General features: G+C 35.1%; 2 protein-coding genes across 2 annotated transcripts in view; both read left to right on the top strand.

Annotated features, from left to right (window-relative positions):
- Positions 1-601: 601 nt before the first annotated feature.
- Positions 602-20,416, top strand: traf1 (TNF receptor-associated factor 1). Its single transcript, XM_065248380.2, has 10 exons — positions 602-890; positions 1,954-2,038; positions 2,316-2,414; positions 5,966-6,127; positions 8,520-8,576; positions 8,662-8,730; positions 9,351-9,770; positions 15,385-15,562; positions 16,124-16,272; positions 19,309-20,416. Exons 1-10 carry the CDS (start codon positions 628-630, stop codon positions 19,525-19,527), a joined length of 1,701 nt encoding a protein of 566 aa, XP_065104452.1. The 5' UTR covers positions 602-627; the 3' UTR covers positions 19,528-20,416.
- Positions 20,417-25,469: 5,053 nt separating this feature from the next.
- phf19 (PHD finger protein 19) overlaps positions 25,470-26,397 on the top strand; it is a 35,813-nt gene continuing 34,885 nt past the window's right edge. The window contains exon 1 of the mRNA XM_065248379.1: positions 25,470-25,693. The gene's annotated coding sequence lies outside the window, so the exon portion shown is untranslated. The remainder of the gene's footprint in view (positions 25,694-26,397) is intronic.

The following is a 26,397-nucleotide window of genomic DNA, read 5'->3' as shown; positions in this document are numbered from 1 at the left end:
CAATATTATGTCAGAAACGTCCGTTTATTAACAACAGGCTTGGATGAACATGAAAAATAACAAAAGCTTGGCCACCGCACAGGAACAACAGCACAATTTTTGTACGTGGGGAATTTCCGTGTCACCGGAAATGACGGTGAGCTGAAAACATTTCTAAGAACGCCATAGATGAGAGTTTGTCTCAAAACATCATCAGCTGTCTACGTAGGCATCAACTATTTATATTATTGGTGCACTTCCAGACAAGTTTGACGCATGATGTCTTGTTACCTACATATATTCAGAATATTACGAATATGCGAAAAATAAGTTTATACATGTATGCAGCAGTTCCGCATACTACGTGCGTACTAAGTAGGCAGCTCACTAGATTTTGAAACACAGCCAGTGTATTTAAAATAGTTTGTATCACTTTCACTAGACTACTGGATCAAATATTCTCCCGTTTCTTGTACTAAAGAAATTTAAATTATTATTATTCACAAAATACCCAAATGTGGCTAATAAATGGATCTGCACGCAGTCATTTTGGTCAAGCAGAACGCAAAATTTCCGGGTGTTTGTTACCGGGGGAACCCCGTGGTGTTTTTTACCATGGGTACACGATAAAGTCAAAAGCATATCAATATGTCATCATCAGAACGTGCTGTTCCTGCAGACAAAGGTTTCCGTTTAAAAAACACAATGGCTTCGGTTGTACCAGAGTCCTTAAACGGGGGTTCATCGACGCCGGGTGAAAATGAATACCCGTCGGGTTTCCCTCAGAGCATCTGCGATGAGCTGCCGAAGCAGAAGTATCTGTGTAGTAACTGTAATAATGTATTGAATAAAGCGCGTCAGACGGTGTGCGGTCACCGATACTGCCTCGCGTGTATCAACTGGCTGCTCAGGTAAGACAAAAATGCCTCATAATAATCTTTCATGATCATAAAAGACTTTAACAGTTTAATATCGTCATAGGGTTAAAGTACCTGTTGAAGTAAATGTGTTTTTCGTTTACTTCAATACTTTCTATTCCACTGTCATTTCACATTAAACATCCTTTAATACTTAATTAGTTACATAAAGAAATCTAATAAAGTAAAAGTTTATATAAAAGTAAAAGTACACAAACTAGATTTTAATGTATTTAAGTATTAAAGGTAAATAACAAAATTTGCTAAAAAAAACCCATTCTGATTCAAAAAAATTACTAAGTAAAAGTCCTCGAGTACTTTACACCTCAGGTCATTTGTTGTCAATATTAATCTAATGTAATGTAATGTATTAAAAAAATATGTAAGTACTGTACACTCTTAATAAAAGTTGGGTTAACTCCTTAAAATAAGCACTATAAAATGGTAAAAAAAAATTAAACAATTTTGACTAAATTATAATTTGGGGAACCAAAAAATGGTTATATCATGACTGTGAAGTACCTATAACACCGTTATTATTTTAAGACTGTTATTTCAACCAGTGGTTGGGTAAAATATGTGACGCAGTCTGTGAAAACCCAGCTAGTCTTTTTTGTGATTTATTTTTATGTTTTGTTTAGTAAAACTCAAAACGTTTGTTTATCATATAACATAATGTAAAGAACATTCTGTGAAAATATAACCTTGATATCTTTTTTATTGACTAAGTAAGATGATGTCAAAGATTGAAATCAATGTAAAATAAAATTTGGATGCTCCAAATCTCATCATTAGATTATAAGACTTTAACCTGGATTTAACCTGTAGGTTAATGATAATGAATGCTAAGGTCCATATATTAAAACGGATTCTTAAAAAGGTGCTAAAAGGGTTCACGGCGATGACATAGAAGAACCATGTTCGGTTCCCCAAAGAACCTTTCAGTCAAAGATTCTTTAGAACTTTATCTACTATAATAAACCTATCGTGCAAAAGAAAGCTTTTGTGGATGGGTCTTGAATGTGAATAATATCAATAATTGTTACTTTTTATACAGAAACAACAAGGACCTTGTGTGCACGAAATGTAAAGAAGGGGACCAGAGCGCTGAAAACGACACTAGTGTTTTGACTACTGACCAGGTAATCCAACATATATTTTATTGGTCGCATTTCCGATGAAATGTAAAGGTCATGCATTTGATCCCCATGCAGGGAACACAAATATTAATAAAATATTGTACGGATTGAATGCATTGTCAGTAGCTTTGGATAAAGCATCTGTCCGTCGTTTTTAGTTAACAATTATGTTCACATTCACCTTTTGGATAAAGGCAGTAAAGAGTCTGTTAAAAAAGTGAAAGGATCGTGACTCAGGTTCGGAAAGTTGTTATAATTTCCCCTCTTGTTCACACTGCAGTTTTTCAACGATGCAGCTATTAATAAGGAAATTTTGGACCTGAAAGTTCACTGCGCTAACCAAGGCTGCCCGTGGAGAAGCACCCTGAGGAACTTTGAGGTACTTTTCTTATGTCATTATTGAAATTTCATTTTGATAGTAAATCTAATCCAGAGGCTCTTATTTTCTAATACAGATTACATTGTGACTACATTCATTTTGAAGTAATCTAGTCATTCAGAGCCTTTTACGAGCTCCTGGTTCTGGTGTGAAGATTAGCCTATACGTGTGAATTTTTGGGAGACCTAATTTCTGAGCTGTCAGATAAAGATATCTGCTTTAGTCATTGAGATACAGTTTATGTAAGGTCGGAAATTTTAGGGATTTTAACAAGCTCATGCAAATCCACATAAAACCGGGAACACTGCAATGCTCTCGGATATCTTTCACACTTTACATGAGTCAAAAGCTATGTGGATTATGTCCTTCTATAGATCATATTAGCAACCGTAGCTTTTTGTTTCGTCACATTGATAAATCATAGGAACTCTTTAAAAAAAAGGCAGTGGGGCTTAGTTACAACCACAAGATGCCGTTTTACGGGAATTCTTACATGGTAGCTTTGTGGTTATTTTAAACATGAGCCGGCTATTAAGAAATGTAATCATAAAGCCGTTCTTCGCTGTAAACCGTTGCATGGATGTTATCTAGTTTAGTGAATTGAACCTCCATGTAAAAGCACAATAATAGTCTCATATTTTAGCTATTGAAAGTTCTTGCATAAAACTTTTAGAGGTCGCCGTTTTGTAGAGGAGAAACTGTGAGGGCTCGATGACTTTGACCCTCACGGCTGCTTAATGGACGTCTTTTGTGTTTTTACCTTCAGTACCCAAAAGGATCTGAAAGCACTTCTGTATTGTTCATGACCTCCCTATTAGAATGGAAATTTGTGTGCTGCCGTGTAGGTTTTATATTTTCCAGTGAACATCATAAGGTTGAAAGTAAAAAGATAATCTTAAGATGTAAAGTAGCATTATCTTATTTTTAGTAGTCATTGTTGAAATTAATAGTTTGCCCAAAACTTTTAATTCATAAAATTATATTTATAATATATTTATATTGGATTAAAGTAACATTGATCAAATTTGATATTTGGATCATTAAAATTTGATTTCACTTATTGATTTCACATTGACTTTAATCTTTGACATGACCTTACTCAGTCAATATTAAAGATATCAAGGTTATTATCAATGAATGTTTCTTGTAGAAAACAGTAAATCACAAAAAAATTACTTTAGCTGGGTTTACACCACAGACTGTAAAAATATGGACGAAGTGTCTTTGACGTTACCCATAGGTTTTGTGAAGCGCTTTTTTGAAGCCAATAGTAGGTGGTGCCTGGCGTCACAATCTTGGCATTACCTTCCATGCATCACTCGCAGACAACCAAAAATGGGTAAAGAGGCGGGATGTGGGTGAAGCTGAAGTGGCTGGTTGCTGAAACCACGGCTACCTAGCTCGACGGTAGTGACAGCAGTGGCAGTGTACCTGTCACTCAAGTGGCCATGGCCTTAATTATGTAAACCTTCAAGGCTTAATATACACTCACCTAAAGGATTATTAGGAACACCTGTTCAATTTCTTATTAATGCAATTACGTAATCAACTAATCACATGGCAGTTGCTTCAATACATTAAGGGGTGTGGTTCTGCTCGAGACAATATCCTGAACTCCAAACTGACTGTCAGAATGGGAAAGAAAGGTGATTTAAGCAATTTTGAGCATGGCATGGTAGTTGTTGCCATACGGGCCGGTCTGCGTATTTTACAATCTGCTCAGTTACTGGGATTTTTACACACAACCATTTCTAGGGTTTACAAAAAATGGTGTGAAAGGCAGTCCTGTGGGCGAAAATGCCTTGTTGATGCTAGAGGCCAGAGGAGAACGACTGATTCAAGCTGATAGAAGAGCAACTTTGACTGAAATAACCACTCGTTACAACCGAGGTATGCAGCAAAGCATTTGTGAAGCCACAACACGCACAACCTTGAGCCGGATGGGCTACAACAGCAGAAGATCCCATCGGGTACCACTCATCTCCACTACAGATAGGAAAAAGAGGCTACAATTTGCAAGCTTTAGGCCCCTTAGTGCCAAATGGGCATCGTTTAAATGCCACGGCTTACCTGAGCATTGTTTCTGACCATGTCCATCCCTTTATGACCACCATGTTTCCATCCTCTGATGGCTACTTCCAGCAGGATAATGCACCATGTCACAAAGCTTGAATCATTTCAAATTGGTTTCTTGAACATGACAATGAGTTCACTGTACTAAAATGGCCCCCACAGTCACCAGATCTCAAACCAATAGAGCATCTTTGGGATGTGGTGGAACGGGAGCTTCGTGCCCTGGATGTGCATCCCACAAATCTCCATCAACTTCAAGATGCTATCCTATCAATATGGGCCAACATTTCTAAAGAATGCTTTCATCACCTTGTTGAATCAATGCCACATAGAATTAAGGCAGTTCTGAAGGCGAAAGGGGGTCCAACACAGTATTAGCATGGTGTTCCTAATAATCCTTTAGGTGAGTGTAATTTACACAGATGAGTTACAAAACAATTCACCCTCTCTCACAGTTGTCATGAAGGGAAAAAATTGCTATATAGGCCAAAACACTTTTTGTACCAGGCTGTAGACATATTTTTTCCTGCTGTAAAGTTGGGCACTGTAGCCTCTTATGGAACGGCTGAAATTCCACAAGGGGGCGCATTTGTTCCTCAGACGTTGCACAATAAACATGACATCCGAATATATTCATTATAAATCATGAATGAAAAGTAAGATTCGAATGAATGTCTGTTAGTGAACTTATTGTATACACTATTTATATCGTAATTCGGTCAGAAACTTCAAGATTGTGAGATGAACAAATCGTTTTGGATTAAAAGGCTTGGATATTCCATTTCCTTGGACTTTTGGGGATTTATGAACAATTTGTTTTGGACAATTTCACCGAAGCGGATAAAGGAAAGATTTTGAAGGTAAGTAAATATCCTAAATCGGCGCCGCCCGGTTCAGGTAACTAACAACTAGATTACAGTTTTATGAATGTTAAAAATCATATTATGCTTTCTTTGTGCGCTTAATGGAATCCCGAAAGTCTAAGCTTTACAACGATGTGCCGCATGACCGTATATTTTGAAGATTTAATGCTTCAAAGTTACAATGACGTAATGCAGCCTCACGTGCAAGGGAGGGGGTGTGCCGTGTACGGCACAGTGTTCCTTATCAGGTTAACATGAAGGTCTATGGGATTGGAGCCCGTCTCTAGTGGCCAGTCGATAAATTGCAGTTTAAGTCACTTCCTTGTTGGCTTCATGATAAAGTTCAGAAGGTCGCCCCTTCTTTTACACATGCAGGCTCACAAATATTTAGACAAAAGAAATTCACTCAAATCTTTAGACAATACAATAAACAATAGAAATTGACTCATATTGAGTCTGTGGCATACAGGTGCTGTAAAAGCACCACATAACACCTGTGCCAAAACGATAGTACATCTGATTCTTGTGCTATATTCATATTTCTGCATATGGGACAGATCACATTTAAAGTCTTTATTTGCTAAAAACTTCCTCCATCTGCTACTGTCTCCACAGGATCATCAGAGTCAGTGTGAATATGCCCTGATTCCTTGTAACATCGGCTGCGGCATTATGGTTCAGAGGAAGGCATTGGCCACACATCTGGAGAGAGGTTGCCCTAACAATAAGACAACATGTACCTCTTGCTCTGCTGTCCTGACACCTAGAGATCTCCAGGTAAGTTTGTGTATTTCCATGTGTTTGATATAATGCTGGTGAATCTAAAGGTCGCAAACAGCATATACAGTATATACATACATACATGCAGTACAGTACAGTAGTGGCCAAAAGTAATGTCTGGGGAGAGGAATATGCATACAATTTATTTTTAATGCCCATCAAAATATGGGGTGTAGAGTTCAAAATGGACAAAACAACATTTTTAATGAATGTTTATTATTGGACAAAATAAAAAGTGTATAAAGGAATCTTGGTTTCATTAAAAATAAAAAAATGCATAGAAAAATGAAAATCTTGCACGTGCATAGACATGCATAGACTTAATACAATTTTATCTGTTATTAATATTTGTTGATCCTCTTTTGTGGACCCAATGCAACAGGCATACAAAACCTTTAATGCATTTTTAATATTTTTTTTGGAAAAATAAAGAGCAAAGATGTCAATTGTTTAATCCTGGACATTATTTTTTGTCACTTTTTTCACCGCCTGTAAAAACCCAAAAGTCATTTTTTTTTTAGATTTATCGTTTTCTACATCAAATTATCCTACATACACATTCTGTGAAAATATATTTAATGTTAACTGAGTAAGATTCTGTCAGAGATTAAAAATCAATGTAGAAATTAAAGATTAAAATGAAACTTTGATGTTTCTGATCTCATAATTAGATTTGATAATGAGACTTTAGCCTGGTCTTCACAGACAGGTTCACTTTTATTTATATAAATAATATCTACATATGATTTTATTGTGAAGTAGTTCAACAGTGTTAGCTAGATTCTAACAATTTTTTGCTGGAGTTGTTCTGGGTCAGCATGCCCTTGGCTAATGCCCCGTGGTTTGCGTTTTAAGCCACAGTCACAGTCTCCAGTGTTTGCTGGTGTCCCATATTACTTTATCCATTTCACCCGTCGGGACCTGCACTCCGGGACCTGGATTAGAGGAAAAAGAGAGGGAATAAAGCAGTGAATTTAGACATCAGGGTTCAAAAGCTGCACTTTACTTAAAATATTCTCAAATGCAATGCATTTCTCATATAAACAAGTGAAGAGTTTGGTTCCAAAACGCAATAAATCCAGTTTGACTAATTTGGGTAAAAAATGTGTTTTCTATACCAAGAAAGTGACAAGATTAAAACCACTATTTTCTGTTAAAAACTTTCACATAGCATCTTTAGGTTATAATAACATAAAAAATTCAAATCCGTATTTTGATTTTCAAAGATTTTTTTATAAAAACTGATTATTTTTTCAACAAAACAAGTTTTTTTTTTCAAAATGCTATAAATCTATTGAATCAATATAATTTATAAATGTGCATTCATCTTTGCCATGTTATATACATTTATTTGACTAGTGGTATACAATGATTAAAAAAGAAACATTAATGGCATTAATCAAAAAATTACTTTGTCATATTAAGAACACTGTCATTGCTGCTGTCATCCTTGGGATGTCGTCGCTGATCTTTTTTGACAGAAATCAGCTGTAAAATGTTTTGGTCCTATTAGATTTTTGTTAATTTCGAGTAAATACGTCATAAGTTTAATAATGTGCAGTTTTTCATAAGATCCCCTGGGGTCATTATGTTAGCATGACAGAAGCTTGATGTTGTTGTGTGAGAACAAACAACAGCCGTATTTTTTCTTTCACCTGAGTGCCTCTCACGTTAATTATTTGATTTTGATGGCTTACGTTTCTTCAACGCCACAGAAACCACCACAGGTTTATCAATGCCATCAAAATTATTATTTTGTTTTTGTTTGTTTGTTGTTCACGAAGTACAAAGTAGATGAGGAAAACAAGGATTCTGTGTGTATTCAAAGCACGGCCCTTATTGTTTATAATGCGTGAAATGGTGCACTGTGATTTGTTGAGCAGATTTATTGCCTTTTGCAGAGAAGGACAACTGCCATTTATCGCGTTTTGGAAAGAAATGGAGATAAGATGACAGAATAACACGGCGAATATTGGATTTTGCGTAAAATTTACTATTTAATACTGACCAAATACAATATTGATTTTGGTGGTAACTCTTTTTTTATGTTTTTTATTGCATTTTGGAACAAAACTCTTCAAAAACACTCTAAAAAAAAAAGTACAAAAGTTGTCACTGGGACGGTACAGTACCTTTTAAAAAGGTGCTAATATTCACCATTTTGGTACAGATATGTACTTTTGAGGTACCAATATGTAACTCTAAGATGGCAATGTGTACCTTTGACGCTTTGAGGTATCAGTATGCCCCTTTTAGGTACAAAAGTGTACTTTTTGAAAAAGTACCTCCCCAGTGACAATTTTTTGTACCTTCTTATACCTTTTTCTGAGTGTATGAAGAAAGATGTATGTGGAATGTGTTTTAGTAAATATTCTGACTGTATTTACAGAAGCATGTATGCCCCAACTCAGACAAGAAGACAGCAAAAGCAGAAAAAAGACAAAAGGTGGAATTTTGGTCAAAAACTAAATATTATACTCTAGATTTTTCAGTATATGTGCAAACAAATCTAAAGTATTTTTCTTTTGCAGAAAGATCAACCCAGCAACTCCAAAAAGAAAGAGCCATGTGTTTTCTCAGAAGTTGGTTGTCCTTTCAAGGTTGGTATTTTTATAAAATTACAGCATTATTAAGTCTTTGATAAAGAACCTGTTTTTCTGAGTTTTGTATTTATTCGCTAAATAAAATGTGGCTTCTGAAATCTACAGTAGATTACAGAGTGCATTAAATTACAAAATCAACTGCTAGACCTATTCTCAGAACTAGCTTTACTTTTCTTTACAATGTTAAATAACTTTTACCTAACTTTTCTTACGCTTAGGCTTGGGGTTAGAATCACTTTCTGTTACATTTTTAGACATCCTTACCCTAACCCCAACTCCAGGCAAGAATAGTTTTAAAAGCAGAAGAAAAACATGTAGAAACCAATGCATAAAAGTACATCCTAACCCAAACCCCAAATCTAACCCCAAGCCCAAAGAAAGTCGTGCCACGGACACAAGAAACTATTTATAGAAATTTGTGCGAGTGTCACGAAAAAGACATTCGTGCTCAAGACTCATAAAAACGCCATGGACAAAAATAAATTTATAAAACTTTGCGTGAATATAACACAACTTTCCATAAGATCATTTTGGATTTTCAATGAGGCCACCTAACCATCAGGAGGTGAATTAAATTGCATTGTTTTGTTACGACAAGTCATTGTCTTTAATTTCAGGGAAACGTTGATAAAGTCAAAGACCACGAATCGTGCAGTCACGTTGGTCATCTGCAGCTTCTCTTGGAGGTCACCAGGGGTCTTCAGCGTACATTAAATTCCCAAGAGAGAGGCCATCACGAAAACCTTGACTTTCTTCAGCCTGGACAGAGTGGAGCTTCTCTTATTTCTCATGGTGAGGGCGAGGTCGAGACAGATGGCGGTGACTCTGGTGTCAGCGATAAGGCTTTCAGCCTCCATGACGACCAGGCTGAACTTGCCGTGGGGCAGCAACTGGACGCCCTGCAGCAGAGAGTGCAGGTCATTGAGAACATCATCTCAGCTTTAAACCGAGAGGTCGAGAAGACACAAATCAGTGTGGTTGCGCTGGAGAGAGACAACCAGAACAATCAACAGATCATTCAACACCTAGAAGCAAAAGTAAGTTCAGATGGTGAAATTGTATTAGTTACCCTGGACCACAAAACCAGTCGTAAGTCACACGGGTATATTTGTAGCAATAGCCAAAAATACATCTGTATGGATCAAAATTATAGATTTTTTTATTAGTAAAATCATTAGGATATTAAAGGACAAGTTCCGTATTTTAGACTTAAAGCCCTGTTTTCAGATTGTTTATGGTGAAATAAAACGGTTTTGACTGAAATTTCGACTTTCAGTCAAAACCGTTCTATTTCACCATAAACAATCTGAAAACAGGGCTTTAAGTCTAAAATACCAAACTTGTCCTTTAAGTGAAGGTCATGTTTCATGAATATATTTTGTAAATTTCCTACCGTAAATATACAGTATCACACATTTATTTATCATTAATAATATGTGTTCCTAAGACAATTTATTTATATATATATATATATATATATATATATATATATATATATATATATATATATATATTACAGTTTTTCTCCATTGGTTTGGCTCATTTCTTGAAACAGAAATTACATTCTCAAAACTCTAAGATAATTTGGCAAAACAGTCTTACAGTTCAGCTCAACACTATAGCTTGCCTGCAAAAGCTCATATATTTCCCAAAACTGTTCTCTCATGCTTCAAAACTAAATTCCTTTCCCATATAAAGAGTCAGTGCCACAAAAATGGCAAATATCCTTCTCAACTGCTTTGCCTCATTTCTTGAAACAGACCGGACGTTCTCAACACTCTTGGTGCTTTTGTCAAAATAAAGTGGATGGTTCGGCACAACACCATGGTTCACCAGCAAAAGCTCATACCTCTCCCAAAATAGTTCACTCATGTGTCAAAACTAAATATCCTTCTCATTTTAACAGTCAGTGCCCCCAAAATGCATCGTCCCTTTGGCATTGTGTAAGCACTGCAAGTCGAAATGTTTAGATGTTTTGTCACTATGGCAGGGGACCATTGAAATATCTCTTATGTCCACCTTTCAGTTTTAGCCTTTATTGACAATGGTTACTGTACTGTATTTTTCTAGCTAACAGAATACAATTGTGTATAAAACTGAAAAAAAATATTATTTTAGGGAAGAGTAGCATCCAAGGTTTGACACCACACATTGCACTCACACTGCCAAGGAAATTGTAACGACTTTTATTCACACAAAAAGTAACTTCCATACACCAGACCAAAATAAAATATATAAAGCATAATATACTCTAATATAAACACAAAAAACAATGAAAATTATATGCAGCCTGCTGTAAATAATGCGGGAGTTTCAGAACTAACATTTCTTCACTGGTCGCTGTCCTCACCCTTCCTCTTTTGGCCACCATCCTCACCCTCCTGACCATCCACACGCTGCTGTCTGTCTGGCCACAGATTCTCATCCACATCACAGTGTATTATTCTCCCTTGCGATGCAACGAGGGAACAAAACGGCGTGCCTGTCGCAACCATCCCCTACACTGATCTCCTGTAATATCCTAACACGCAGCGTTCATCATGGAGCAGGGACCTTTGATTTTGAGCCCTATGCTCATATATTTCTACCTCCTAGAGGAGAAATACTCAATAGGATTGAGGAAAGGAGAGTAAGGTGGTAGGAACACCATGACCATCCTTGGATGAGTAGTGAACCTGTCTCTGATTAGCAGGCCACTGTAGAAATTCACATTGTCCCATACAATGACATATTGTGGTAGGTGAGGCCCGACGAGACCTTTCTCATTTTGAGGGATCAAATCAAAATGAAGGCGGTCCAAGAAGATGAGGAGCATCTGTGTATAGTATGGGCCAAGACTGGGGATGTGAGTGGCCACACCATTCTCAGATATGGCATCACTCGGACATCCACCGTGGCCCGGTGGGCAATAATTTTATGGCCACGTCTTCGGCCCTTGGCCAGGTTGAAGCCAGCTTCATCCACAAACACGAGGATGTGAGGGGCCTTGTTTCCTTCCAATGCCATTATTCTCTACAAAAGCGTAAACTCCTACTTTGTTGGTCAAGTTTTAGTTTTACCTGACTGTCAATTGCTGTAATAAATTTATCAAATGTTCAAGGCATTCATATATGTTATTCATGGTATTATGTTCTTGACTAATTTTGCCAATTGAACAGACTATTGTGCATGTGATGACTTATACAATGAAATGACGCTGACACATTTTGGTGTGAACAACCATTAGACTGAGAATCAACCAATCAGTTTAGATCAACAAGATCTATTCACTTGGAAATTGTGCTAAATGTAGGCTACCTGTACTTAATCAGTTGCAAAGATGTACTGAGCTATTGAGACATCTACTTAGACATTTGCAATTTGATGAAATGAATGAGAAATTCAATTCTGTTGTGAACACTTGCCAAGTGGTTTGGAGGTTTGTCCATGTTGTTTTGAGAATGTAATTTCTGTTTCAAGAAATGAGCCAAACCAATGGAGAAAAACTGTAATTATTGTCCTATCATAACAAACCATGCATCAATGGAAAGCCTATTTATTATATATTATTTCAGATGATATATAAATCTCAATAAAAATTACCCTTATGACTGGTTTTATTCCAGGGTTAATAGCCTACATTTTGCCTATGATGCCAATTTATGCCTATTTTGCCCTCATATGTAGAAAGAAATTAAGTATTGTCAAAGCCCTTAACACATTCATCAAAACAGCTGCACCACAAAATTTCCCCCACGTTGTTTTTATAAAACCAAACTTCAACATCAAAATGTGAATTTAATTGTTTCATATTTCATTGTTATATAACCCCACTGGTAACACATTACAATAAGATTATATTTGTTAACAGCAGTAAATGGATTATCTAACATAAGCTAACAATGAGGAATAATTTATTTTGTTAATGTTGGTTAATGCCAATACATAAGTGGCAGCCGGTGACTTTTTTTTGAGGGCACACGATGCGAAGTTCGTCACAACATGTATGTAGCCCATAATTTGTGTGGTTTGTAATTTCAAAATATGTGTTCGGCACGTCGCGTGAACCTATGTGCATCACGTGTTTTGTCAAAATAAGTGCCTGCTGCAGACGCGTCTAAAGGGTTTATGCTCTCGTTTGCCAGATACTCGCATAATCTCATACGTATTCAGAGTTTACTGTTAAGGGAGTGTCTTGCGTGTATTTTGTGAACGTGAGCGTCTCTTTTATCAAAAACGGTTTTGACACGTGTGCAGCAGGCACTTATTTTGACAAAACATGTGATGCACATGATTCACATTATGCAACAAACACATATTTTGAAAACACGAGCAACACAAATGACACTCCGAACACATATTTTGAATTTGGACCCCTCGGAAGAGCAGTCACGAGCTGCCACTGTTGTTTTTATAAAAAAAAACAATTTTGACATCAAAATTTTAATTTTATTGTTTCAGATTTGATTGTGAAATAACCCCACTGGTAACACTTTACAATAAGATTATTTGTTAACATCAGTAAATGTATTATCTAACATAAACTTACAATGAGCAATATTTTATTTTGTTAATGTTAGTTAATGCCAATACAATTGTTTATGTTAGTCCATAGTGCATTAACTAATTAAACTAATTAACACATTTTTAAAACGTATTAGTAATTATTGAAATGAACTAAGATTAATAAATACTGTATAAGTATTGTTCATTGTTACTTTGTTAACTATGCGTTAACTAACATTATCAAATACAACCACACACTGTCAGGTACAAAAGCTGTCACTGGGACGGTACCCTTTTAAAGGTCCTAATATGTACATTTAGGTACAAATATGTTCTTTTTGAAAATATATGGCCTCAGTGACAGCTTTTGTAACTTCATTTGGACTGTAAAGTGTTACTAACGTACAAACGAAGAGTTTGGTTCCAAAACATTTTTTTATTGTGTTTTATTGTGCTACTTAGTTGAATATTTTAGTTATGATGGCTTAAATTAAAACAAACTAACTGCAGTTTGATTGATATTAAATGGAATGCACTATCAATAAACAAGATTTCTGAAAAATTATCTCGTTTTGGAACCAAACTCTTTAATTGTACTTACACCTGTACCAGGTAAATGTAATCATTTATATAAATAAAAAAGCTTCTGAAAATAAGCTGTATATATTTATTTAATATATTAAAGATCATTATAATATTAGAATAATATATTAATATATGTGACCCTTAACCACAAAGCACAGGTATATTTGTAGCAATAACCAACAATACATTGTATGGGTCAAAATTAAAAAAGCAATTATGCCAAAAATCATTAGGGTATTAAAGCAACACTATGTAGTTTTTTTACCTTTAAATAATGTCTCTAAAATCATTTCAGTGATAGGACAACTTTTAACTGGACAAATTGTACTGTTGCTGCAACCCGAGCAGCCTCCTAGCTGCTACAAGCACACTCTGAAAGTGGCGGTGGAGGGTAGGAAACACAGCTCCGCCCCTCCCCCTGCCTGCAGAAGAGTGTCTGATACCAGGCACTGTTGCGCTTTTCAACCACATGGGGGAGCTGTAAGTCATTTTTACATGGAAACTACATAGTGTTGCTTTAAGTAAAAATCATGTTCCATGAAAATATATTGTACATTTCCTATCGTAAAAATATCAAAACTTATTTTTGTGAGTGGATACAGCGCTAAGGACTTCATTTGGACAACTTTAAATTAGATTTTCTCAATATTTAGATTTTTTTTTTGCACCTTCAGATTCCAAATTTTCTCTGCTATATATTGTCCTATACCTACAAACCATACATTAATGTAAGCTTATTCACTTAAAAAAATGACCATTATGACTGGTTGTGGTCCAGGAATGCATAATATTTAAGATGATATATTATGTGAAATCAAATTACATTTCTGAATACTGTTTACTGCCTCATTTCAAATTTAGAGATTTAATTAGTATTTAAAAGCTACTTTTAATTCAATTCTGAATAGCAATAAATCAGGATTTTTTCTAAATTAATAAGCTCTGATTTGCAGTGTGTGCAAATAACAGATTTCATTACTTTTCTATGTTTTACATGCATTGGCCTCATACTGTGAATCTGCAGTATGGTTGAATATAATTAATGTGTTTATGTTACAACTACCCTATATGAGCCTTTGAAATATATTTGTGTCCTTTTGATGTAGCATCTATTTGTATCGTCGTCCAAATCCAGACTGTATAAATCAAGTCAGGACTCGCATAAAACTATCATATCATATCATTTTAATGCTTATTTATTTGTTGCTCTGCTCATCTTTTTTTCCACCGGAAAGTGCAAAAAATGATAGCGACTGCTTTCTGACGCTCAACTTGTAGTTGTTATTTAACACGTGGGAGCTGTGGTAACACCCTTGAAATGTTAAAAATGAAGAGAGGCTAGAGAAAACATATTGAGGGAATGAGTTGTTGAAAATAGATTTGTGTGGCAGTTGGGTGAGTGCTGTCATGGAAAAAGATAGATAGAGACGTACACAGTATCTTTCTATTTCTCGAGATGTCTCGCCAACTTCAACCAGCTCTGAAGGCCCATAATGATACATTAATATCACACTTTAGCAGCGGGCCAATATGTACCTTTGGATAATTCATCCATCATAATGGTTTTCCATCACATTTCAGGTGGCAGAGCAACAGCAGAGGATGATCAGAAAAGACATTCAAATTACATCCTTACAGCAGTGCATCAGCGCCCAGCAGGACGTCTCGTATGATGGCACCTTTCTCTGGCGTTTGTGTGATGTCACCCAGAGACTGAGAGAGGCGGCGACTGGACATAAAATCAGTCAGTACTCGCCAGGTACCAGAGCTCGTATCTTCTCAGTGAAATATTTTCTTTTTAAAAATTTATTTAAAATTAAGCAAAATTGGCAGACCCCCTGCAGTACTACTGTGGACCCCCTATATGGGCCCTGCTGTAATATTTGAGGCTTGTATCATTAGGGGATCTACTGTGTGTTAAATAATGCCAGCTGTTAATCATATATTGAGGGAGAATCTATGTCTATTGATAAAAAGAGTGCGAAGGATTGAGCTGAAGCTAGTAAACAGTAAAAAATCATTCAGTTTTCAGTGCTTCAACAAATGTGAAGCAGCTATAAAGGCTGAAATTGGGTTGTTTGCCTGGTGGGTACAGTACAGTATATGTATCTTTAAGCATAATAGTAATAGACAGACAAATAGAGAAAAAGGACAATTTCATTTGCTTCTTTTTTTTGTCTTAACAGAATATGAGATCAGAATAACTATTCCTCCAATACAATTAAGATAAAAGATGGATTACCTATAGGTGTTTTTAGAGCTTTAACTAAAAGCCATCATGGTTTCATACAATAAAAATGACAATGAAATATCTTTTCAGCTTTCTACACTGCCAGGTATGGATTCAAAGTATGCATGCGGCTCTATCTGAATGGAGATGGAGTTGGAAAAGGAACACACATCTCTCTTTTCTTTGTTATAATGAAAGGAGAATATGACCCCATTCTTTCATGGCCATTTAGACACAAGGTAAAACTATAATCAAGCAATGAATGAATGAATGAATGAATGAATGGATGATGTTGTTCATCTCTACCTTCCCTTAATTAATAAAAAACACATGCTGAATTTATGCATTAAAGCGGTCATACAAACATCTATATCTATCTATATGTTTGTCTCTGTATCTATCTGCCTTTCTATCTATCTGTCTAGTGTCTATCTATATATCTATATCTGTCTGTCTGTCTCTGTATTTATCTGTTTTGGTGTCTGTTTATCTATCTGTGTATCTATTTGTCTGTAAGGTTTATTTATCTGTCTGTCTATCTATCTATCTTTATCTCTGTCTGTCTGTTTGTATTTATATGCCTGTCTATCCCTATTTATCCATCAGTTTTTGTATGATTGTATCTGTCTGTCTGTCTGTCTGTCTTTCTTTCTTTTTTCTTTCTGTCTTTTAATCTATCTATCTTTGGATCTGTCTGAATGTCTGCCCACTTGCCTGCTGGTCCGTCCGTCCGGTCCGGCCCTCCCTCCCTGTCTCCCTTCATCCCTGCCTCCCTCCATCTTTCTGTCTATCTGTCTGTCTGTTTATCTTTCTGTCTGTATGTCTATCGATTTATATATCTATGTATCTATCTATCTGTTTGCATGCTGGTCCGTCCGTCCGTCCGTCCCTCCATCTTTCTGTCTGTCTGTGTGTCTGTCTGTCTGTCTGTCTCTTTGTCTATGTATCTGTCTGCCTATCTATCTATCTGTCTGTCTGTGTATCTGTCTGCCTATCTATCTATCTGTCTGTCTGCCTGTCTATCTATATATCTGTCTGTCATTCTGTCTATCTATATCTGTCTGTCAGTCTGTCTATCTATATATCTGTCTGTCTGCCTGCCTGTCTGTCTGTCTGTCTGTCTGTCTGTCTGTCTATCTATCTATCTATCTATCTATATATCTGTTTGTCTGCCTGTCCATCTATATATCTGTCTGTCTATCTGTCTGTCTGTCTATGTATGTATCTGTAGGTTTGCCTATCTATCTGTCTGTCTGCCTGTCTATCTATATATCTGTATGTCTATCTATCTGTCTGTCTGTCTATCTATCTTTGTATCTGTCTGTCTGACTGTCTTTCTGTCTATCTATATCTGTCTGTCAGTCTGTCTATCTATATATCTGTCTGTCTGCCTGCCTGTCTGTCTGTCTGTCTGTCTGTCTATCTATCTATCTATATATCTGTTTGTCTGCCTGTCCATCTATATATCTGTCTGTCTATCTGTCTGTCTGTCTATGTATGTATCTGTAGGTTTGCCAATCTATCTGTCTGTCATTCTGTCTATCTATATCTGTCTGTCAGTCTGTCTATCTATATATCTGTCTGTCTGTCTGCCTGTCTGTCTGTCTGTCTGTCTGTCTATCTATCTATCTATCTATCTATCTATCTATATATCTGTTTGTCTGCCTGTCCATCTATATATCTGTCTGTCTATCTGTCTGTCTGTCTGTCTATGTATGTATCTGTAGGTTTGCCTATCTATCTGTCTGTCTGCCTGTCTATCTATATATCTGTATGTCTATCTATCTGTCTGTCTGTCTATCTATCTTTGTATCTGTCTGTCTGACTGTCTATCTATCTATCTGTCTGTACGTCTATCTATGTATCTGTATGTTTGCCTATCTATCTGTCTGTCTGTCTATCTATGTATGTATCTGTCTGTCTGCCTATCTATCTGCCTGTCTATCTATCTATTTATCTGTCTGTCTGCCTATCTATATGTCTGTTTATCTATCTATCTATCTATCTATCTATCTATCTATCTATCTATCTATCTATCTATCTATCTATCTATCTATCTATCTATCTATCTATCTATCTATGTGTCTGTCTGTTTGTCTATCTATCTATCTATCTATCTATCTATCTATCTATCTATCTATCTATCTATCTATCTATCTATCTATCTGTCTGTCTGTCTGTCTGTCTGTCTGTCTGTCTGTCTGTCTGTCTGTCTGTCTGTCTGTCTGTCTATCTATTTGTGTATCTGTCTGTCTGCCTATCTATTTGCCTGTCTGCCTGCCTATGTATATATCTGTCTATCTATCTATTTATCTGTCTGTCTGCCTGTCTATCTATATATCTGTCTCTCTTTCTATCTATCTGTGTATCTGTCTGTCTGCCTATCTGTCTGTCTGCCTGTCTATGTATATATGTGTCTATCTATCTATATATCTGTCTATCTATCTATTTATCTGTCTGTCTGCCTATCTATGTCTGTTTATCAATCTCTCTGTTTACCTGTCTATCTATATATCTGTCTGTCTATCTATCTGTGTATCTGTCTGTCTGCCTATCTATATGTCTGTCTGTCTATGTATCTGTCTGTTTGCCCATCTATCTGTCTGTCTGTGTATCTGTCTGTCTGCCTATCTATCTGTCTGTCTATCTGTATGTCTGTTTATCTTTCTATTTATCTGTCTGCCTGCCTATCATTCTGTCTGTCTGTCTGTCTGTCTGTCTATCTATCTGCCTATCTGTCTGTCTATCTATCTGCCTATCTGTCTGCCTATCTTTCTGTCTGTCTGCCTTTCTATCGGTCTGTCTGTCTGTGTATCTGTCTGTCTGCCTATCTATCTGTCTGTCTATCTGTATGTCTGTTTATCTGTCTATTTATCTGTCTGCCTGCCTATCATTCTGTCTGTCTGTCTGTCTGTCTGTCTATCTATCTGCCTATCTGTCTGCCTATCTTTCGGTCTGTCTGCCTATCTATTGGTCTGTCTGTCTGTCTATCTCTATCTATTTGTCTGTCTGTCTGTCTGTCTGTCTGTCTGCCTATATCTGCCTGTCTGTTTATCTATCTGAACTGATCAAAATCTCTTATATATTCTGATCATTTCACTGATACTACCAAAATAGTGGACATCAGAACAAAAAATCTAATAAAAAATACATAATATGACCCCTTTAGTAGTAGCTTCGGTTGAGGAATGAATCAGAATTGCTTTAGTTCCTCAGTCATGTTTTATCAGGGTTTTCTGTGACCCACACTGACCTGTCTTGCAAATATCTGGCAGGTTACGTTCTTTCTCATAGATCAGAACCAGAGGGAGCATGTCATCGACGCTTTCCGCCCAGACCTCTCCTCTGCTTCCTTTCACCGACCCATCTCTGAGATGAATGTGGCCAGCGGCTGCCCCCTGTTCTTCCCACTGGGGAAATTGAGGTCGCCTAAGCACGCCTACTGCAAGGATGACACCATCTATATCAAGTGCGTGGTGGAGACATCCTCCTGAACCTGATGGCCTGGCTGTTAAGGGGACTAGAAATCTAAGGGAGGGTGTTTATACCACCCTCAAAATGTGTGGACCTGACAGATATTTGAACAGAATATGAAATTTTTTATTTATACATTACATTTAATTTTGTACTGCATTTACTGCATGTACATCTGATGTTTTCCTTTGCAATGCACCAGGGGAAAATGCTCCTTGAATGCCGCACCCATTCCCTGCAATGAGATTCCTTGTATTCGTACACATCTTCAGATTGCTCTTCCAGTTACGGCAGTTCTCGATTTTTTTTTTAAATTAGTGATTGTGTTGTGGGCAAACTACATGCTGTATATGCTCCCAAACTTCATTGGTTTGTGATGGCTTACACGATGAAAAATATTTGAGAAGTTGTAAAGAGTTTCATTGAGAATTAACTCATCAGTTTTGATCAAAAAGCCATATGCATTTAGTTATTGTGCAAACTGTAAAGAATTGTATTTACTCTTTGCACCCATGTGCCAAAACACTTGCATTTGCTTAAATCAATAAGAAATCCCAATGTGATGTGAACAAGAAACTAATTGTACAAAGATCTGAACTTATTGTTTTGAAAAAAAATATCATTTGAGAATTAAGCCAAAGCAATTGAAAAAAAAACTGTAAATGAAAAGTTTAAACTGCATTGTTTAATTCAAATGAGAGCTTTCTTAAGCTGTTTCTTGTACATTGAGTTGAATTTGCAATGCCTTTCTTTGGGATTATAAAGAAAATATGTTTTGATACCTTGCTCTTGTTTTAATAATGGATTTATCCCTGCTTTGTTTTTGGATATATTGTTTTGTATTTATTATAAAATTATTTCATGTATTTTTACTTTACATTTTTATAAATATATACAAAAATAAAAAAGTGTTTGCATTTATCTTTTGTAATTCTATTTTTTTGTGTGTTTTGTTTAAACTGTAGGTTTAAACATTTTACAATATCTACAACATCTATAAAGTTGATCAGATAATGACGTGATGCTGAGTAGTCCACCAGTGTACGCTTGGTTATGTTCACACGACATAAATATTCTCACTTAGTCAGCTCGCTGTGTCACGCAGTGTCTGTATGAATCGCAATCTTGGTTTTTCACAGAAATATTACTGTTATGACAGCAACCATTATGTGTTAAAAAAGTGACTAGTTAGAAAGTTGCCTGGCCAGCAAACAAACTGAAGACATGTGCTGACGTGTGCCCACTCTCTCTGTCATACCCACTTAACACAAAATACTATAAATGTCTTTAAGGCTATCCCACAGTCATGAAAAACCTCCATGTGATTTTTATCTAATGACAGGAGTAATCATACACTACCTAATATTTGCGAATAGTATTTATTAAAACAGTTCATACAACACATCATGGGCTTCCTGCAAAAGCCTGTAACTTGTTCAAAGTCCTCAAAAGTACGTTTTAGTCAGCGAACATGTCAGTCCCATCAAAATGACAAGTCCAAAATGTTTAGCCATGTTGTCATTAACAAGAGTACACAAATATATGATGTGAACTATATTGTAAAAATGTTGATGATGATTGTAAATGAACAAGATCAATTAAAACAGTATGAATTTACACATTAGGGCACAGTGTGAGAAAAAAATTGTAAAAATACAGTGAGATACAGATAAAATACGTATCTCAGCTGTCACTGAGGTGGTACCCTTTCAAAAAGTACAGCACCTAAAGAGTTAATATTATTAGTACCCCAAAGGTACATACCAAAGAGAGCTTATTAGTAATAAGTTATATAGAAAGTCTTTCAAAGGTACATATTTACTAAAAGTTTGACTGGCAGCTGTTTACCTACTGTAGATTTAAATGTATGTTATTTAGTTTATTTAAAGTTAAATGAACATTAAACATTAACAAGCCTCATGCAAAGCATTCTGGAAACCAAAATCTGAAGGGGGGAAAAAATGGTTGATCAGGATTTCATGTTCCCAGAATGCTTTGCATGAGGCTGTTATTTTATAGTTTTATTCTGTAAAGACAAAGACTTGTTAATGATTAATGTTTATTTAACTTTGAACAAACTGTTGCCAGTAAATATAGCATACATTTAAATCTACAGTAAGTTACTGGCAGCTGCAACAAATTTTAAATGTATATCTGTACCTAAAAGTATGACCTATGCCCCAGTGACAGCTGCATATATTGATCATTTTCTTCTAACAGTGTATCTGAAACATGCATTGTAAGAATTCACATTTACCTTTCTTCTTTAAACAAATTATTGACATATAGTGAGACACAACGATTATTTTACAAAACAATTATCTTATAAAAATAACAAAATAAGAAAGGTTCTTGTAAACAAACACTGTAAAAATGTCAGATATCAACAAAATGTTATTCTCTCCTATGCTGTTGTAATCTATTCTATTCCCATTCTTTTCTATTCCCATTATATTCTATTCAATTCGATTCAATTCTATTCTATTCTATTCTATTCTATTCTATTCTATTCTATTCTATTCTATTCTATTAGACTATATTCCCATACTTCTCTATTCTATTTTAATCTATTCTATTACCATTCAATTCTATTCTATGCTATTGTAATCTATTCTATCGCCATTCTATCTCCATTCTATTCCCATTTCTATTCTATTCTATTCTATTCTATTCTATTCTATTCTGTTCTGTTCTGTTCTGTTCTGTTCTGTTCTATTCTATTCTATTCTATTCTATTCCCATATTCTATTCTTTTTTTATATATTCTATTCTATTCTATTCCCATTCTATTCTATTCCCATTCTATTCTGTTCTGTTCTGTTCTATTCCCATTCTATTCTATTCTATTCTATTCTATTCTATTCTATTCTATTCTATTCTATTCTATTAGACTATATTCCCATACTTCTCTATTCTATTTTAATCTATTCTATTCCCATTCAATTCTATTCTATGCTATTGTAATCTATTCTATTCCAATTTTAATCTATTCTATTCCCATTTCTATTCTATTCTATTCTATTCTATTCTATTCCCATATTCTATTCTTTTTTTATATATTCTATTCTATTCTATTCCCATTCTATTCTATTCCCATTCTATTCTGTTCTGTTCTGTTCTATTCCCATTCTATTCTATTCTATTCTATTCTATTCTATTCTATTCTATTCTATTCTATTCTATTCTATTAGACTATATTCCCATACTTCTCTATTCTATTTTAATCTATTCTATTCCCATTCAATTCTATTCTATGCTATTGTAATCTATTCTATTCCAATTTTAATCTATTCTATTCCCATTTCTATTCTATTCTATTCCCATATTCTATTCTTTTTTTATATATTCTATTCTATTCTATTCCCATTCTATTCTATTCCCATTCTATTCTGTTCTGTTCTGTTCTATTCCCATTCTATTCTATTCTATTCTATTCTATTCTATTCTATTCTATTCTATTCTATTCTATTAGACTATATTCCCATACTTCTCTATTCTATTTTAATCTATTCTATTCCCATTCAATTCTATTCTATGCTATTGTAATCTATTCTATTCCCATTTCTATTCTATTCTATTCTGTTCTGTTCTATTCTATTCTATTCTAATCTATTCCCATATTCTATTCTTTTTTTATATATTCTATTCTATTCTATTCTATTCTATTCTATTCTATTCTATTCTATTCTAATCCCATTCTATTCTATTCCCATTCTATTCTGTCCTGTTCTGTTCTATTCCCATTCTATTCTATTCTATTCTATTCTATTCTATTCTATTCTATTCTATTCTATTCTATTCTATTCTATTCTATTCTATTCTATTCTATTCTATTCTATTAGACTATATTCCCATAATTCTCTATTCTATTTTAATCTATTCTATTCCCATTCAATTCTATTCTATGCTATTGTAATCTATTCTATCGCCATTCTATCTCCATTCTATTCTATTCTTTTCTATTCCCATTTAATGCTATTCTATTCTATGCTATTGTAATCTATTCTATTCCCATTCTATTCTATTTTATTCCCATTTCTATTCTATTCTATTCTATTCTGTTCTGTTCTATTCTATTCTATTCTATTCTATTCTATTCTATTCTATTCTATTCTATTCTATTCTATTCTATTCTATTGCCATATTCTATTCTTTTTATATATTATATTCTATTCTATTCTATTCCAATTCTATTCTATTCCCATTCTATTCTGTTCTGTTCTGTTCTGTTCCCATTCTATTCTATTCTATTCTATTCTATTCTATTCTATTCTATTCTATTCTCATTCCGTTCCTTTCCGTTCCGTTCCATTCTATACTATTCTATTCTATTCTATTCCCATTCAATTCTATTCTATGCTATTGTAATTTATTCTATCCCTATTCTATTCTATTCTATTCTATTCTATTCTATTCTATTCTATTCTGTTCTGTTCTGTTCTGTTCTGTTCTGTTCTGTTCTATTCTATTCCCATTCAATTCTATTCTATGCTATTGTAATCTATTCTATCCCCATTCTATTCTATTCTATTACTATATTCCCATACTACTCTATTCTATTTAAATCTATTCTATTCCCATTCAATTCTATTCTATGCTATTGTATTCTATTCTATTCTATTCTATTCTATTCTATTCTATTCTATTCTATTCTATTCTATTCTATTCTATGCTATGCTATGCTATTGTAATCTATTCTATTCCCATTATATTCTATTCCCATACTATTCTATTCTTTTTTATCTATTCTATTCTAGAGCAATTTATTAAGCAGTTCACATTCACAAAAGTTTATTAAACAGATTATACAGATGACTTAAAGGGTTGACCACTTTGCATTTATCAGTTTATCAATTCCTAGATGTTTTGAGGTGTAAGACTATTCAATAGAAAACTAGTGCGATGTATTTTGATGAAAGTACACAAGAAACAGCTGTAAATCAACCTCCTGAATATACCAAACCCTTCGCAATTTGTCCAAAACAATGAGAATTTGTTTTTTATGGTGTGCACAGCTGATGACGTGGAGGTTGAACAAAGTGTTTTGAAAATGTAATTTGTGATCTAAGAAATGCTCCAAGGCAAATGAGAAAAAGTGTAAATACTGTTGATAGATCACAGTACCTTATACTGGGATCCATCTAGTCTTTCTGTCTATTTAGGAATCAAATTTGAAAATGTATTTAAAGAGTATGTATTAGACTTATTAAAAAGATCCCTGATATATTGAGATAATTCTCTAACATGGGGTAAGTGGACATTGGGGTAAAAAGCATAATCCCCCAGTTTCACAGACATGGCTTAAGGCTAGTCCTAGACTAAAAGACGTTTGAGCTGTCTCATTTTAAAATAACTAGCATTGACAGATCTTAAAATAAGCCAGTGTCATTGATTTGTTTAAAACTACACACCAGTAATGTCTTAGGCATGTATAAAAAGATGCTTAAACACTGTAATTTACCTAAGGCTTAGTCCTGGCTTTAGCTAAGACTTGTCTGTGAAACCATTTGTCTGTCTGTCTATAAAATAGAGGGGAAGTAGGCTAATGATATGAGTAAAATAAAAGATCCATAATATACAGATTTTTACTAACATTAAATTTGGACATTAGGGTAAAAATACATGGTATGGCCCCTTAAAGACAGCACTAAAATTATGTATTTATTATAAAATAATATAATAAATAATTATAGCAATATATTCTTTTAACTTATATTTGTTTATTTAAAACGAACTAAACAACCACTTGTTAATAAAATATCAAAAAGCCTTACATTAGCATATATCTATATGTCTGTCTGTCCGCATTATACGCATTCATACTCATAATATGTTTTATTTCTGACTTACACTTCTCTCTCTAGTAAAGCATGCAAAGGCTTTATTTTGTAATAGGACACTGGGGCTTCTGTCCGCCCCTCCCGCCCGAGTGCTGCTGCTGTACTTCCTGTACGCGGATGATGATGATGATGTACGCGTTATGTTAATTACATAAGCAAAACGTAAATGATTCGCGGGAAAAGGTGAAAAAATGGCGCCGCGCACTGACTGCGTTTCTTCGCCGCTTCTCTTCTAAAAACACCAGAAACTTCTGTTAACACCGCGAATGGGATATCGGGCTTTTGGAGGAGGGACATCAGCACTTTTGGCGCATTTTATCTGCGGGACCAGAGAGAAATCAAAGCGGTAATCTCCGCGCGAGATGTTTTTGAATGTAACTGTAACCTTATTCAAAACTGCACTATCATAGCTCGTAACAGTCAGTCGCGTGCATTCAACGATCTTTTTCATGCGTATCACACAGCAATATCGTTACTGTTTCTTTATATACGTGTGGGTTGTGTCCGATTACAGTGTCACATGGAGAAGTTTTGGTAAGGCGCAACTTTTCCAGCATGCAGTGATGATGTTGCACGTCTCCTGACTGGAAGTGATCCGTGCAAGGATTAATCGTTGACTTTTATTTATTTACAAAACCAAATCAAGTAAATACTTTCAAAGTGTGTAGGGCGGTTAAAACATACTTCAAAGTTTACAAGCACGCGTGCATGTGTGCCTGCATCATTTTTTAATTCACGGGTGGGTGATTAATGTGCGCTTATCAGCCATTTGGTTTCGATTCATCTGAATACTTGTAAAACTAGCAGAAACATGGCAGCAGAAGAAAAAAGTGGTCGAGATCAGTTTGAGTTCACATCCTGGTTATGAGTCAACGGTCTTGAGTTTCTGTCCCTTTTTAACTCATCAGATTTAATACTGACTGAGTCAAGCAACAGTCCCTTAAAATGTGCACTGCTGTGGTTGTGGGTGGGTGCTGCAGGAATTTTGTGGGCTTGTCATAACCATCAGACCTACCTGTTAGTATGGTCCTATTTTTAAACCCTCACCAG

The sequence above is a fragment of the Paramisgurnus dabryanus genome, chromosome 11 (assembly GCF_030506205.2).
Source record: "Paramisgurnus dabryanus chromosome 11, PD_genome_1.1, whole genome shotgun sequence".
In the NCBI taxonomy this organism is placed as follows: Eukaryota; Metazoa; Chordata; class Actinopteri; order Cypriniformes; family Cobitidae; genus Paramisgurnus; species Paramisgurnus dabryanus.
Note: the sequence above shows the minus strand (reverse complement) of the source record. Positions and strands in the feature narration are given on the sequence as shown.